The sequence below is a fragment of the Triplophysa rosa genome, linkage group LG25, assembly GCF_024868665.1.
Source record: "Triplophysa rosa linkage group LG25, Trosa_1v2, whole genome shotgun sequence".
Classification (NCBI taxonomy): Eukaryota; Metazoa; Chordata; class Actinopteri; order Cypriniformes; family Nemacheilidae; genus Triplophysa; species Triplophysa rosa.
Genome location: NC_079914.1, coordinates 17,538,212 through 17,554,794, shown reverse-complemented (window position 1 = coordinate 17,554,794; position 16,583 = coordinate 17,538,212). Strand labels below are relative to the sequence as shown.

At 41.2% G+C, this 16,583-nt stretch overlaps 2 protein-coding genes across 2 annotated transcripts in view; one reads left to right on the top strand and one right to left on the bottom strand.

The window, feature by feature from the left end:
- The window catches only part of LOC130549073 (uncharacterized), a 22,855-nt gene extending 19,649 nt beyond the window's left edge, over nucleotides 1–3,206 (bottom strand). Inside the window, exons 1-2 of the mRNA XM_057326231.1 lie at nucleotides 3,112–3,206; nucleotides 2,183–2,503 (exon numbers count right to left, since the gene is read on the bottom strand). Of these exons, the coding sequence (XP_057182214.1) occupies nucleotides 2,183–2,503; nucleotides 3,112–3,157 (367 nt within the window). The 5' untranslated portion in view covers nucleotides 3,158–3,206. The remainder of the gene's footprint in view (nucleotides 1–2,182; nucleotides 2,504–3,111) is intronic.
- Nucleotides 3,207–13,149: 9,943 nt separating this feature from the next.
- On the top strand, nucleotides 13,150–14,992 carry LOC130548557 (uncharacterized). Its single transcript, XM_057325396.1, has 4 exons — nucleotides 13,150–13,198; nucleotides 13,431–13,736; nucleotides 14,495–14,797; nucleotides 14,883–14,992. The coding sequence occupies exons 1-4, from the start codon at nucleotides 13,150–13,152 to the stop codon at nucleotides 14,990–14,992; spliced, it is 768 nt and encodes a 255-aa protein (XP_057181379.1).
- The last annotated feature ends 1,591 nt before the right edge of the window (nucleotides 14,993–16,583 follow it).

Below are 16,583 nucleotides of genomic sequence, written 5' to 3'. Positions count from 1 at the left end.
GCATACTGGATGTTTTTCCCTTTTCACACCATTCTTTGTAAACCCTAGAAATGGTTGTGCGTGAAAATCCCAGTAACTGAGCAGATTGTGAAATACTCAGACCGGCCCGTCTGGCACCAACAACCATGCCACGCTCAAAATTGCTTAAATCACCTTTCTTTCCCATTCTGACATTCAGTTTGGAGTTCAGGAGATTGTCTTGACCAGGACCACACCCCTAAATGCATTGAAGCAACTGCCATGTGATTGGTTGATTAGATAATTGCATTAATGAGAAATTGAACAGGTGTTCCTAATAATCCTTTAGGTGAGTGTATATCACGTTGATTTGGATGATTATTACTTGAGTTGTGTTCTGTTGAAGAAATGAAGACATGAGGGTGAGGATACATGAACTGTCTCTTTAAAGAGCCCTAAAATGTTGATCAACATGTGGATCGAATCCTTCAAATCGCTCTTTAAGAGCCGTTTTAAACCCAAACTCATTCTGGAGCTCATTTCATCTTTATTCCTTATTTCATCAAGCTCATATGTTGTATGTAACGCGTGCATTGCATTGTCCGACTCGCTAATGCCTTCACGTTGCGTGCATTCGCGATTATAATACGTCCGCCAGTCCGCCCCTGGTCACGGCCATAGATAGGGCTGTCGGTGGGATGGCCGTTCTGGACTTTGACAGAATGTCCTACCGGTCAGTCCACCCCTGGTCGTGACACACACTGATAGGACATCATTAGGATCCTCTATGAACATTATATAGTCTTCTGGTTTAGGACAGGGTTAGTGGTCATTTATTTCAGCTGTACTTGATTAGACTGTGGTTTTGTTGTGATGTTATCAAGTCAGATAAAGCATCTTTGATCACGATATTGTCATAAAAAACAGTGTGGAAAAACAACACTTAGACATTTAAATCTATTTTATTGGTTGTAATTTACTTGCACATATTCATTTTCCTCCACACCTATAGTTTCCAGCATGTAGCTTTCCTGCTTTATTTTATTTTCATTGTTTATATAAATGTTATTTAATAATGTTGCTGGTCTATTCAGAAACCTTGAATCTTCTGCATCTTTAAACGTGCTGCTGGAGTTAACACTGCTTTCTTCATCCATCAAAGAAACTTTAGATTGTGATGTTTACATAAGACTCGCTGAAAGTAGAGTGACGTTAAACCATTAACTCTCTCATTAGCGGTGATTTCAAAATTGTGAAATGTGTTGTTGTTTTTTGCAAGCTGTAAGCTGAAGGTAAGACTTGCCTTGATCTCCTCTTCTGTGTATGTACACACTGATGATGATGATGACGATCACACAGAACATGAATAGAGCGAAAACAACTGATTTTATAATAAACCGCTGGGCAGGAGAATCTACAGTGAAGAGAAACAGAATAATCAGAATAATCAGCTCTTTTCAGTAACAGACTGTAGAACAGCATGAATTTCAACGAAATACAGTTTCAATATTCAAACTATGTTAAATATTAAAAGTTTATCATACACTTCACATCTATCACCAGCTACAGTACATCTCAGATCAACTTAATAAAGGATAGATTCTAATGTACCTTCAGATGTGTGACAGAGTTGAGTGATGTGTAGATGTTGTGTGTGGTTTGTGATGGGATTGTTGACCACACATCTGTATGTGTTTGTGTCCTGATATTCCACCTCCAGAGGTAGAGAGAGTCTGATGTTGAGATCAGACACACTGATGCTGGACAATAAACTCTTTCCTTTGTACCAGGAGACGCTCACATCATGTGACACATTCACCACTGAACACAACACACAACAACATGATGATGAAGATGATGAAGAACATTGAGAAGAGACTCTGGAGTTGACGGGAACAGACAGACGAGCTGGAAATAGGAAAGAGAAGGATTACTTGCATATTTCTGTAGAACTTTGTGTCCAAGACAATTTATATTGATTATATTTCATTAAGAAAGACAGGGATGTTTAAAGGATGAATTCCCCACAAACATATGTTTATAAATCATTCTTTTCTTTCAGTGTACGGTTATGAGGTATGAACAAATGTGATCTTGTTTCCCCAAAACTGGTGTTTTTGTGCACTGAATCTAAATCTGTTCAAACAATATACATACAATTGATGGGATTGGTTACATATGATGTTCTTTTTAAAAGTACACAGACAGCATCTAAAATACTCACCATAGACAGTGAGGTTGAATGTCTTGTATGTGGGTTTCATGTTGCTGCTGATCTTCAGTGTGTAAAGTCCAGAGTGTTGAGATGTGATGTGTGTGATGGTGAGATCTCCAGTCTGATTGTTCATCTTCATTCTGTCTCTGAACATCTCTTCATCAGACAACATGGTGCTATTGGCCTTTCCATTGATTCTGGCAACAAATGTGTTTTCAGGCCCATAATACCACATTATCTTGTCATCTCTCTGTTTGACAACATCAGTGTGTAGAGTAACAGAATGTCCCTCCATCACTGACACTGACTTCACTTCAACACCAAACACACCTTGGAGATAAAACAATCAATAATCATATCAATAATACTTATGAATATTAATATAACGTGCTAATGAGCCATTATAAACTGTACTTCATTGTTAACGTTATTGTCTGCAAATCATTTTTTTGTGATGTCCAATGCTGTATTATCTTCAAACTCATCTCTAGTACCTTTGTTCATAATCATGGCATTTTAAAGCACGTCTTTATTTAAAACTGTTTAAATCACCGTTTTAAACCCGATTTGCATGTGGCCACAACAAAACACACACATTTTACATAATATTGGTAAATTATTCAAATGTTAAAAACACAAACTTTGAACCCACAAACAAAACAGAAGGTGTGATGGTGTTTTTGTAACAGTCACACCAAATGACAAAGCAAGAGGGTAATCCAATAAACAGGCACAACGGTCATAACGAGAATCCTGGACAAGAACGTGAACTGACAATACTCCTCAAAGTATACATGGTACAAGTATGGCTTAAATTCAGCTCAAACAGGAAGTGTGAAGAATGAGAGAGTCCATACGGGGAGAGGGGGCGGGAGGGAAGAATGGGTAAAATGCCCATTCCTTACAGTTAGGTTCCCTATGAAGAAATGTAGACTCACCATTTGCAATCAGAGAGGAGAAACAGAGGAAGATGATGATGTCCATGGTGCTGAGGTCAGTTAAATATGAAAAGAGGTCAAATGGTTGCTGAATAAATGATGTTTTGCTGTAGATGAGGATCTGTGATGTGTAAAGCAGCACACCTCAATGAGACTGAGGTACCGAGTGCAGCTGTGAGTAGATAAAAAGCATGTGGTTGTACAGAAACAGAAGGGTTCCGTGTTGTTTTCAGTGGCGTTATCATTTGTTATGCAAAAACGACCGCTCCTAAACACTTCAGCGAAACATTAATGTACTGTGCAAAATGTAAAATTTGAATATTTTGGCTGCTAAAATACAGAAAAACTTAAAAAAACTTTTTTAATGACCTTTATTTTAATTAAAAATAAATGACAAGAGTGATAAAATGACATTGGAGCAGATCTACCTACAGTCACTAGAGAAGATCAGGAACAATAATATATTTCAATATTTCAATCACACGTAATGGGATTGTCCACCTAAAAATGAAAATTCTGTTATCATTTACTCAGCCTGAGGTTGTTCCAACCCTGCATAACTTTCTTTATGTATAACCCAAAATAAGACACTTTAAAGGATGTAGAAAATGAATCATTTCTAGGGCACCACGGACTACCATATAGTGGTTTTATGTCTATTATAGCCAATAGTTAAAAGAGGTAAATGGTTTCTGAATCAATGAGGTTGTGCTGTATGAGGATCTGTGATGTGTAAAAGCTGATCATCATGAGACTGATGGTACAGACAGCTGGTGTCATGTGTGCTGGTCGGTGCTGTTGTGTACGGCTTCACTACCACACCTTATGCAAAACTCCCCCTCCCTCTGCACACTTCCAAGAACTATTCACATTTTACAACACACATGAAATCATTGATGTACATTAAACTCTGTTCAAAATGATAACGTCTTCACTTTAAGTAATAAAAATAGAATTAAATAATCATATAAATAACACACCAGAAACCCTGTGCAGTAATGTTTTACACAATAATTATAAATGTGTTTCTAAGAAATACATATATTCAACAACGTGTCACAATATGATGACATCTATAGCTTCAGTAAAGAAATGAAAAGTCTTTACCACAACACATCTCTTAGAGGTCATCTAAATACATATTTACTTCATTTACATAATTGTGGAATCGTTTAACTGAAATTCATGTGTGTTATTACAACCACACAGGTTTGTGTAACTACTCAGTGTGTTCATTCGCAATCAGTTTTTTTTATAATTTTTAAACATTGAAGGAGTCTATTGTCTTGCATATTTGTAGGCTACACTAAACATGTGAAGAGTAAAGTAACATTCTAAGAGTAAATTCACCTACATCACTAATAAAGTGATTCAATAAATAACATTAACAGTACTCCTTCTGGGGGTATTCCCAATGTCTGTGGGGATCATTTGAAGGGAAATCTGTTGAGAAAAGGTGTTTTGTTTTTTAACACATAGCTAAGCTTTTGATTTAGTTTCATATGTTCGGTTCACGCTACTTCAGTGTTAGTTTCCAACTTGAACGCCTTACATGCTGCAATAAAGAGCAACATTTATATTAAACCATCCTTTATTTATACAACATCAAATCTGTCCATTCCAGGGACTGTAAGAAATGGGTAGCCATAGCATAACTTCAATTAAAGAAATGATCATAGGACTTTGTGAAAAAGTATCCCAAAAGTTCAAGTCAACGTTCAGTGATTCTTTACTTTTGTAAAGGGTAAAAAATTGAGTATCATGCATGCTAAATGGGTGTTTATAGCAAAGTGAAAGCACCGTCATTAACTATCTCAATTTCTTTATTCAAAATGAAAATGTGGATTTCTCTCAAATGTGTAGAGGCGAGGTCATTATGGTGGAGCCACCAGCTGAGATATTAATTGATGTCTATGTTCGGACCACAGATGGAGGTGGAGCAATTTCAAACTTTGTTCTGTTGTTGTTTTCAACAGAAACAACACTCAATCTACAGATTAATATATCCCATATATTTATATGCCCTACAAGATGTGTAGAGTATCATAAACAAACAGTAACAGAGGTTTTACAACATTTCCTAGTCCTGCTATTATATACAAAATACATGCGTTCGAATTTCTGTCACGGTAAACCAAAGAACACAGGAACTCTGAAACAACGACTGACAAACAGTGTTGGGAGTAATGCGTTACAAAAGTAATGCATTACAGTAACATATTACTTTTTGCTGTAACGCACTAGTGTAAGGCATTACTAATCAATTTTCAGTAATATTTTACTCGGTATATGTTCAGTAATGCTTGCGTTACAACAAACCTTTCGCCCGCTAGACATTAACAAATCAAAAATCCCGCAAGTTCTATTTCCTGTTCGTGATTAGACGCGTGTGGTGTCATTCATATCTATGGCTGGTGGAACTATTTTGTATTGTAACGCGGCATGATTTCAGTCTCTGAGCTAAAGGTCCGAGGCTATTGGCCCCGCCCGGTTCGCTGTAAGCCCTAGTGCCAGTGTCGCGGTTTTCCTGCACAATTGGGATATTTTGAAAATGTAGTTGCGGGAAAAATTATGGAGTTGTGGGTTTTTGGGATACTTTCATAATGTACTGCAGCCGCCAAAATGTTTATTTATATTCTAAGGATAAATGTTAACTGATGAGATGAGATAGTGACATTGCGAGAGAGGGTTGTTTAGTTGCGCTACACAGAATTAATCGATCAAATGATGCCTCACTAAATCGATACGTTAAACTATACTGTACATGCCTAAGGCCATCAAACGTAAAGTGTAACTTAGTTGACACGCGCCGGACGGCTAGTTATGGACGCTGCGCGCCGACGCCCCCAAATTTTTCCCAGGTTGCCCGGCGGTGCCGAAACGAAGGGGAGAGCGCCCGCAATCGAACGGAAGTGTTATGTGGCGGCGGCGACGTCCGGGGGACCCCAGAAAAATGCCCAAAGTGCCTCATTTTTGAGTCACGGAACGAAGGGTTAGGTGCTCTCTTGGGCAGAACCACGAGGGGGCGACTCGACGTACGTAAGCCACGCGCGTCGATCAGGTTGCGAGCGGGCCTCCCGAAGAGCACCTAAACATCCCCCTTGCAGCCTACGGGCCGGCTCCGGACCCCGACGTACACGAGAAGCCTACGCGTGCCCCTTGTAACCTATTTTGGGCAGGGCTTCCCGCTGGCCACGCCTCCATCCACAGAACGCCTACGCATCCCCCTTGCAGCCTAAACTTGAGGGAGCCCTGCCCGACGCCCCCGAAGCCTGCCCGAAGACCCGGACGCCACCCGGCACCCCGGGGGACCCCGTCTCGGAGCTGACTACCTCATTTGAGCCCAGCGGCTGTGTGACACACGCTTAAACAGCCCAAAGCCCTTTTCTTTGACTTTCGAGTCGAACGTGCACATAAAAGCGCGGTGTGCATCTACACAATGTTTTCTCACATCTGCGATTCACTCGAAGGGCCCAAAATTAGGTAGACAGAGTAAGACCCCTGTCAGTGGTCTCGTTTGCTTTGGCAATGATTTATCCAGCTTAAACCAACAGTAGAGTGTATAAGAGGAACAGCCCTTCACAATGACGTGCATTAAGGCTCACAGTTGTGCTCCAGAAGCTTAAAAATGGTGTGTCCATTAGCTACCTATGGGAGCGTGCCAAAAGTGTTACGTGTGGCATGTACATTCGTAACTTATTTAATGGGACCTCATAGGTAAATAATGGACAAAGCCTATTAAGGGTCATTATAAGCCTAAGTAAGGAGTTCTATAGCTTTAACCAACAGTAGAGTGTATGAGAGACTTAGCCCTTCACAATGACGTGCATTAAGGCTCATAGATGTGCTCCAGAGGCTTAAAAATGGTGTGTCCATTAGCTACCTATGAGGACCCGTCAAATAAGTTACGACTGGCACTTCCTGTGACTCAGCAAAACCACAGGAAGTACCAGTCATAACTTATTTGACAGTAGCCTCGTAGGCTTACAGTGGACAATACTGTAATACTGTCAATTTTTTAGACTGTAAACAACTTTCTTCTGACAAACCTACAGCTATGTTTCCTAGAAGCACCCTGCATTGGTATATTGCACACCTCAGGCTATTAAAATGCTTATTTTGCATACTAACGCACTTTTCACAGAAATTAGTCTCTCACCAGCATTTTCAGCAAAAAACTGCTTTATTCTTGTATAAAAACCTCGGGGCTTCGAATGCTAGTTCGACACACCCTCACGCACCACATATCCGAAGCTCGTACCCCTCGCTGTACGGCAAGTGCTCGAAAAAAAATATTACCAAAAAATAAACGGCCCACAACCTCCCCAAACAGGATCGATAGAGTACATAACGAGGTCGTATCAACTTCAAACTCTGGGAACCGAATGAGGGGGCCGCTAGGAGCTACAGATTTTGAATCGGGGTCATTCGAAGTCCCCGGGGCCGTTCCGGGCTCATCGTACGATAGCCACCTATGAAAATAATGGGATAGGTTGCATGTGTCAGAGGCTCCCGTACGGCCCGCAGAGGCCACAGGAGCCCGAAACCTAACAGAAGTTGCGTCACGTGGCTCTCAACGACATACCGATAGGGCTAGGTCGGGCTATGAAATTAAGTATTTTTTATTATCTCTCTCCCTCGCATTGATCTCTATGGGCCATGTGACTGTAAAAGGTCAATTTTTAAGACTGTAAACAGCTTTTGTATGACAAACCTACAGCTATGTTTCCTAGAAGCACCCCATATTGGTATATTGCACACTTCAGGCTATTAAAATGCGTATTTTGCATACAAATGCACTTTTCACAGAAATACATCTCTGAACAGCATTTTCAGCAAAATTCTGCTTTATTCTTGTACAAAAACCTTGGGGCTTCGAATGCTGGTTCTTCACACCCTCACGCAGCACATATCCGAAGCCCGTACCCCTCGGTGTACGGCAAGTGATCGAAAAAAAATCACAAAAAATATTCCAGAAAAATAAACGGCCCACAACGTCCCCAAAACATGCAATATATTACATAACGAGGCCGTACCGACTTCAAACTCTGGGAACCGAATGAGGGGGCCGCGAGGAGCTATAGAATTTGAATCTGGGTCATTTGAAGACTCCCTGGCCGTTCCGGGGTAATCGTACGATTGCCACCTATTAGAGAAATAGGATATGTTGCAGGTGTCAGAGGTTCCCGTACGGGCCGCGGAGGCCCCAGGAGCCCGAAACATTACGGAAAGTTGCGTCACGTGACTCTCGACGGCATGCCGATAGGGCTTGGTCAGGAAGTGAAATTAAATATTTTTCTTATTTTACATACATGCCTCTAGTGGTTCTCTATGGGCTCGGGTATCCGACATCTTTCTGACAGAAACCTCCCCTAAGCACGAACGAGGAAGGTCACGAAGGACACCCGGCTCCTCTAGGGGGAGCCACGGCCGTGAGGGAGAGAAAAAAGAAAGAAGGGCAAAGAGCGAGACGTTTTGGCATCTTTTGGATGTCGCGCCATGAATAGGCAGCAAGGGGCAGCAAACTACCAACTCTAGGCGCGCTGCGGACGTGAGGAAGACTATGACAGAGTTAAGCGGTCAGGGGGACACGAAAGGCTCCTCGTGGATGCGGTGATGAAGATTAGGTGGTCAGGGGATGAATAGGCACTTTGTGGAGTGAGGGTCCACGCCCGCAGCACTTTGACACCCCTTGTGGTGTCCGTACGATGCCTCTCCGGGAAAACGGCCCCAAAACTCCGATAAGGGAAAAAAGTCCCAATCATAATAAGAGTGAGCGAGAATTTGGTGTCCAATTCAGGTATACAAGCCCTTCGTCTACCTAGTCGACCAATGGCAATCTATATGAATGGGCAATTGTCCACGATTTACCTAGATTCCCTTGCATAATGCATTCAAGCTTTTTCAGTATTTATCATATAAGGAGTTGTTTGTTAAGGATGTCTCACTTCCGTTTCGCGTCAGTGTGTCCAGTGTCTGCATACTCTTTTGCTCTGCAATCAAAAATACTAAACTATTAGGGCATAGAATAAGTAGGTGAATTGGGACGGAGCAAATGTGTTTCGCAACTCTGTTGAAACGTTGTCATGACAGATTCTGTTCCCGTGTGAATTGTGTCCACTGAGGACCCAATTTAGTAGGTAGTTGTAATGCCTGATCACTAGGGGTGTAACTGTTCAAATTACTCACGGTTCGGTTTGTGTCACGGTTTTAGGGTCACGGTTTCGGTTCGGTTCGATTTGTGCTATGTTCAGGGAAAAGGGACTACTGACAAATAAAAATAAGAACAAATAATCAAGCTACAAGTAACAGCACCAATAAAACAACAGAGCAAAGCAGAAAATTAAATAAGATACTGTATATATACTTTTTAAGTAGAAATGGATTAAAGTAATCAAATAAAACATAACATTGCATATGTACAAATGAAATAAAGAAGAATCATAATTGAAGTTACAGAAGCTATTGAGTCACAAGCAGTGAGTGATTTCCTTGACTTTTAACAGACAGCAGGAATATGCTGCTGTCGCTTTAAGAGGAATGAAACAGGATCCAGTACACTGATACTGTTTTTCTCTTCGTTTCACTTAAGACATAACTCCACTATGTTTGTTAAGATACTGCAAGAGGGGCATGTTGACCTGACTTCGTGTGTGAATCTGTCCGTTTAAGCGCTTCACTAAAACACAGCTCAAGATTGCGATCCGCCCCTGCTCGGATCTCTGCGGCGCCGCAACTCTCAACTCAACTTTATTTATATAGCGCTTTTACAATTTTCATTGTTACAAAGCAGCTGCACATGAGACACATTGACTACAAGCAAAACAATCAAAGTTGTACCTGCAAAAACAAGAAAAGGTTGAAACACAGAAGACAGACACACCCACACACAAAACACTCCACACACACAACACGCACCAACACACACAGACACAGAGACACACACACACACGGATGCGCACGCACACACACACACACACACACACACACACGTACGTACACAGACAAGTACGCACACACACACACGCTCAGTGAGAGCACACATTTAGGATAAAGGAGAGAGAGCACAGGTCAAATATAACAGACTATAAATTCCTGTATGCAATATTAATTAAGTAAAACTTTAAAATTCTAAAGCAGCCCCCCGGCCAGGCAAATAGTGCAAAAAACAGTATGCAAACGGTGGCGAGGAACCCAAAACTCTAATCGAGAAAAAAACCCTCAGGAGAACCCAGGCCCAACCAGGGGATTCCAGTTCCCCTCTGGCAAAAGCTGCTGCCTCTGCACAAGCTCCAGAGAACTTGCACAACAAGGCTAAATAAAATAAATAAACTTAATAATAAAATAAATTGTAGTTTAAGATTATCATTAATAATCTAATAGCATTTGAAGTTTTGTGGTGAAGACATGTCAAGAGACCGCGTCCTTCTTTATCCAGCTCTGTCATCTCAGCTCTTGTCAGGTCCCCACTTCCCATTCTCCGCTCTACCATCAGGTCAGTCCATGAACTGCATCCTGCTCGCTGTGGTAACCTTGGAACAATGAGACAAGACTGGCTGAGAGTAGAGTACTGTTCTGTACTCGTTGATGCAACAAGTACATCAGTTGTGTTTTTGGTTCCGGTTGATCTAACTAATGCAGCCTAAACCCTCAGAAGATTTATATTATAGAAGTGTAGTGTATGCAAGATTAAAAAGATGCGTCTTGAGTCTAGATTTAAACTGACAGAGTGTGTCTGCCTCCCGGACAGTGCAGGGAAGACTATTCCAAAGTTTAGGCGCTAGATAGGAAAAGGATCTACCACCTGCACTTGATTTTGAAATTCTAGGTATTACCAACTGACAGGACGCCTGTTAAGCGTCCTGTCATTCTTCGAACAAGCCTACTATTGCGTGTACCGGAGCGTGATTCGTTTTGCCGTAACCACGTGATCAGTGACGTCCGAAGCTTCGTTTTTAGACACGCTCACGTGACTGCTTCGTATTCTGATTCAAAAATCAGTAGAGAATTGGGACTACAACGGTCACGTGTGAAAGAATATCCCAAAGGCAAAAGTAGGAAATAATTAAGAAATAACCTCGCACTGTTGAACACGCCCTGTTCCTTATATATTTAGATTTTTATTTTACCCACAAAATAAAATGTCAAGTCCCCAGTTCACGATCACGTCAGTTATACAATAATTTTATTTTGTCATATGTCTACATGAGCCTCGCTTATGAACTTACAGGACTAAGACGAAGTTTCTGTGAACAACTGCATTTGCTGATCGAAGCACATTCATAAAAATGTTTTTTTTTTTTTTTTTAAATGTAGTCATAGAGTATGTATAGCATAGGCCTAAGTGCTACATTAACACTAACACCTATTTTTTTTTTATTGATGTTAAGTGACGTATTTCGTATTATATGAAACATTAAAAATGGACACAAAGACACATTTTCCACCCTTTGGCCACAAGATGTTGCTAGGGTGCGCCGTTTTGAAAAGCTTCGAGTAACGAACCATTTTATGATACACTTGAGGGGAAAGCCTCAATGCTTCGCAAAGCTTCATTTCACCATCACTATGCGCAATAAATTAGGATGTAATGTGTGTTTTTCAATACCTGAGAATGAAAGGGATCGGAAAGAATAACGGAGATGTGACGGTAAACTGTGAGGTAAACAGCTCTTCTTCTTTGGTGTTTAACAGCATCTGTAGTTTTGCACTCATGCTTGCACCCTACTGCCATCGCGTGATTTTCCCCAAACAGTTACGCGGAAACCCCGCCCCTTGAGTGAAAATCCCCACCCCGCAACGTCTCTGCCTCGATTTCATTGGTCAGCTACATTAAAGCGTTGATTGGCCGCCTGTGGGGTCCTGGTTTGGGAAAAAAATCACGCGCTGCCAATTTATGAGAATCGACGTCTCAGTTATTCAAGTTATTACCAGAATAGATACTTTTTGCCTTGTACACATCCATCATATTCCATTACAGTGAATCCCGCATAACATCTTTCTTTAAGAATAACAAATATATCTGAACTGACAGAACACGTAATAACTCTGAACTCCTTTGAGGTTACGGTATGATTTAAAGTACATCTTACGTATCTAAAAAGACGTATTATATGCCAGAACATCAAATGACATTAATTCTTCATGATATGAGTCCTTCAGTGACAGTCTGCGTCAGTACATCACAGAAGTGTGTGAGAGAGACCTCTAGTGTTCATGTGAGGACACTGCAGGACACACGAGTTCACTTTCTGTCAGAGCAGTATTGTGTCCTTTTATTTGTGCTAAATAATTCTAATAGAAATGATTTGTTTTCTGCCAGTTTGTTTATTAATAATAAAATTCAGTCCCTGTTTAAAAAATCCCTTCAAAGCATCCATATAAACTGCCTTAGGACTATACAAAATCTATGAGTTCACATAATAAATGTACATGTATAAGTATGTTTTCTAGCATTTTCTGAAAGGATTAAGCACCTTGATCAATAATCATAATTTTTCTTTAATAATCATACTTCTCTTAGCGTGTGTGGAGGGGCCGGGGGGATTATGGAGGATGAGCAGATGCTGACTGACGTCTGTGTTCTGACCACAGATGAAGAAACTCTGAACTTTATGTTTACTTGTGGTTTTCACAACTCACAGCCTGCAGATAATACTCTACATGACATTTATGTTGGCACTTTGTATAGTAGCATGACTTATATTCTAATATTTGATGCTTTTTCTTGTCATAAATCCATATTTGATCACATGTGTTCTGCTTCTTCACAAGAAGTGTATGTACCATACAAACAATATCACAGGTTATACTAGTGCTGCTCTTAAATATATTTTAATTCTGTGAAGTTTATTGTATAGATATGTGTTTAAAATAGATTTGTGTGTCAGTGGTGTGGTGGAGAGACAAACTGTGAATATACATCATAAACACACCCACAGCAGAAAGACTCTAGAGACGCTTCTGTGTTAAATCCTCTCTCTCTCTGTCACTTTAATAATAGTTTGCAGATAAAAACCTTCACAAATGTGTCAGAAAATGTCTCGTCTGATAGTTCTCCTGTCTTTATTCTTCTGCCATTTGGACGGTGAGTGATGTTTTGTTTTCACACATTTACTTCTTGCACATGCAGGAGCGGCTATATTCTCTAGATACTAAACTCTCAGATGTATCAGATACTTTCTTATACAAATTCAGATTCACAAATTTATCATTTTAATTTTATTTACATACGTGGTGTTTAGTTGTGTTTTAATAAACTATTGTACAGTTTCTATAATGTTTGTGTTTGTGTTGTTCAGGTGTGTTTGGTGATGAAGTGAAGTCAGTGTCAGTGATGGAGAGACATTCTGTTACTCTACACACTGATACTGAACTACAGACAGATGATCTGATACTGTGGATATTTTGTGTTGAGAGTCCAGATGAGATTATAGCTGAATTATACAGAGAAGTCAATATGACATCATTTATTAATGAGAGATTGAAGAATCATGTAGAGATTGAGATCTCAGACTGGATCTTCATCATCACAAACATCACAACTCAACACACTGGACTTTATAAAGCTGAGATCAGCAGAAAACCTTCTGTCCTCATCAGACACTTCAATCTGACTGTCTATGGTGAGTTGACAGTAATAATGTTTCAAACAGCATAATCCTTAAAGTATAAAACATTAAATAAATTAAGTTGATGTGAATGTGCGTTAAAGTGGCCATAACTCTGACAGTTTCTGTATATCTCATGTTGAGTACTTACAGATCGCACCCTTCAAATATCCGCAGAGTATTTAGTTTGATCATATTTATAAAAGACAGATACGATTATTTCCGGAAACATGCTATGCGTTCGGGGGGGGGGGGGGGGGGAACTAAAGCAAGGGCGCGCCCATTGCCAAGAAAACCCAGACATCAGTTCATCTGGCATCTTTTAGCGCTGGGACGGCTCCATATATCAGTTTCAGACCATCTCCAAATCCAGCGTTATATCACCGTTTATAGAACATCCATCACCCAAATGCAGTGAACAAACAACACAGCTGAACTTCTCTCTCTCCTGCACACAAGTGAAAGTGACGTCTGCACATGCTCTTTCTCCCGCTCTCGTTGGCTGATGCGTGGGCGTGCCGCGTGCTTTTCCGGGAGAATTGTCCAATAAGGGACTAAGAAATGTTGTAACGTAACGATTTTTCATGTTCGAAAAAAACTTTGCGAAACCTGTAGGATCGCTGGGGGAGTGTATGTACACCATTGCAGCACCCCTTTAAAACAAACTTATAATAAACATAAACTGGTTTAGGACTTAAAAATGTCTTTAAAAAAATCTTTAAAATAAAATTGTGTTTGCTGTTAATTAATGTGATTCTTTGCATTTATTCCAGCTCGTCTGCCTGTTCCCGTCATCTCCAGAGTCTCTTCTCAATGTTCTTCATCATCTTCATCATCATGTTGTTGTGTGTTGTGTTCAGTGGTGAATGTGTCACATGATGTGAGCGTCTCCTGGTACAAAGGAAAGAGTTTATTGTCCAGCATCAGTGTGTCTGATCTCAACATCAGACTCTCTCTACCTCTGGAGGTGGAATATCAGGACACAAACACATACAGATGTGTGGTCAACAATCCCATCACAAACCACACACAACATCTACACATCACTCAACTCTGTCACACGTCTGAAGGTTCAGGTGAGTCACATGTATGTTTTTTGCTTCTTAATTTGCCCATTTTTGTATTTCAGTTAAAAGCCTCTTTTCTCTTTCTGTCCTTCAGGTGGTGTCGACTGTTGTGGTTTTACTGAAGCTGTGATCCGATTGGTCCTCTCTGCTGTAGTGGGTGTGGCTACTGTCGCTGTTCTCATATATGACATCATATGTAAATAAGAATAACAATCACTGATGATCACAGATACTATAAATATAAGAATGATCTTTACCTATGTCTTCAACAATATTTTAAACGGTTGTTGATCTGTTTTCTGTGTTCATGAGTCTAAAGTTATTAAAGCCTCATGCAGGGATTTCAGTTGTCCTTAAGTTTCGCTATAAAGTTTAAACTAACAGCATGAAGTATAGTGATACTGATGTTTACTGTTCAATAGTTGTTTGGAATAACACATATATAAACCTATTTAGTTGTGTTTAAATGAGTCACTCGTGGTGTCAAATATCACAAAATGGCCACAGGTGATGCAGACCTTATCTTCTGAGATGTGTTTCCTGTAGCTCAGTGGTTAGAGCAAGTCATCCATCCAGCAACAGCACTGGCTAATGATGACGTCATCAGCGTCTGCGTGCGGTCTGGAGCTCGGCTCACGGAAACTATGCTATATGCTCCATCGTTTAGGCAAAGCATTTGTCACCCTCTTTCATTTAGACCCCACGACCAAACGCGTGTGCGAGAACTGGACCCATGAACTGGGTTTTTGATTTAAAAGCCCAGACCGATCCGTGTATGTCAGAAACTACTGTGAGAACAGACTGCTCCATATGCTTTCAAATGGCTCTTGCGATTCTTTGGTGTAGTCTGGTGTATTCGAACACCTTTTGCCAGTTGGCATACAGGCAGCATCATTTAAAGTCAATAATTTTTATGTTACAGTTCAATTTCAGGGTGCAAAGAATGACAATCCTCTTAAAGAAAATATATTTTCCTCTAAATTAACAATCAATAATATATTAAATAAATTCATATAGATTTGGAAATCTATATTAAAGGCAGTTTAACAATGAACACAGAACCACTCGCAGACAAGAGGTAGATTCCAAAACCTTTTTAAGAGATCCAACAACAAACGGGAAATCCAACAAGTTAACACACAACATAACACTTTCAATACCAGACAAAGAACAAAGGAACAGATTGAGTATATATAGTCCATGGGTGATGAGGCTGATGACGGGCAGGTGTGGGGCTTACAGACGAGACACATTCGTGGGAGCGTGGGTGATGAGACCAATGGCAAAACACAGGGAAAGACAGAGGGAAACCGTGACTTTACGGCATTGGGCGTCCAGTACTCCCGCACCTGGGATCAGAGGGGCTATGGAGGTGCCGGCCGCTCGGGAGGCCGAGTTTCGGCCGGAGGGAGCCCACCCAAATATTTTTTTAGGGAAGGGCAGGGCGGGACCGTGGGGGCTTGGACGGGCAGGACGGGACCGTTGGGGGCTGGGAAGGGCAGGACGGGACCGTAGGGGGGTTTGAAGGGCAGGACGGGACCATCAGGGGCTTGGAAGGGCAGGACGGGACCGTCGGGGGGTTTGAAGGGCAGAACGGGACCCCGGGGGCTTGGAAGGGCAGGACGGGACCGTCGGGGAGTTTGAAGGGCAGAACGGGACTGTCGGTGACTTGGAAGGGCAGGGCGGGACCATGGGGGCTTGGAAGGGCAGGACGGGACCGTCGGGGAGTTTGAAGGGCAGAACGGGACTGTCGGTGACTTGGAAGGGCAGGGCGGGACCATGGGGGCTTGGAAGG

Excerpts from the sequence above, each read along its gene's own strand:
- LOC130548557 (XM_057325396.1), top strand. The coding sequence starts at position 13,150 with ATGTCTCGTCTGATAGTTCTCCTGTCTTTATTCTTCTGCCATTTGGAC. Across the intron at positions 13,199-13,430 it reads ATTCTTCTGCCATTTGGACG|TGAAGTCAGTGTCAGTGATG; the intron begins GTGAGTGATGTT and ends TTGGTGATGAAG. Across the intron at positions 14,798-14,882 it reads TCACACGTCTGAAGGTTCAG|GTGGTGTCGACTGTTGTGGT; the intron begins GTGAGTCACATG and ends TCTGTCCTTCAG.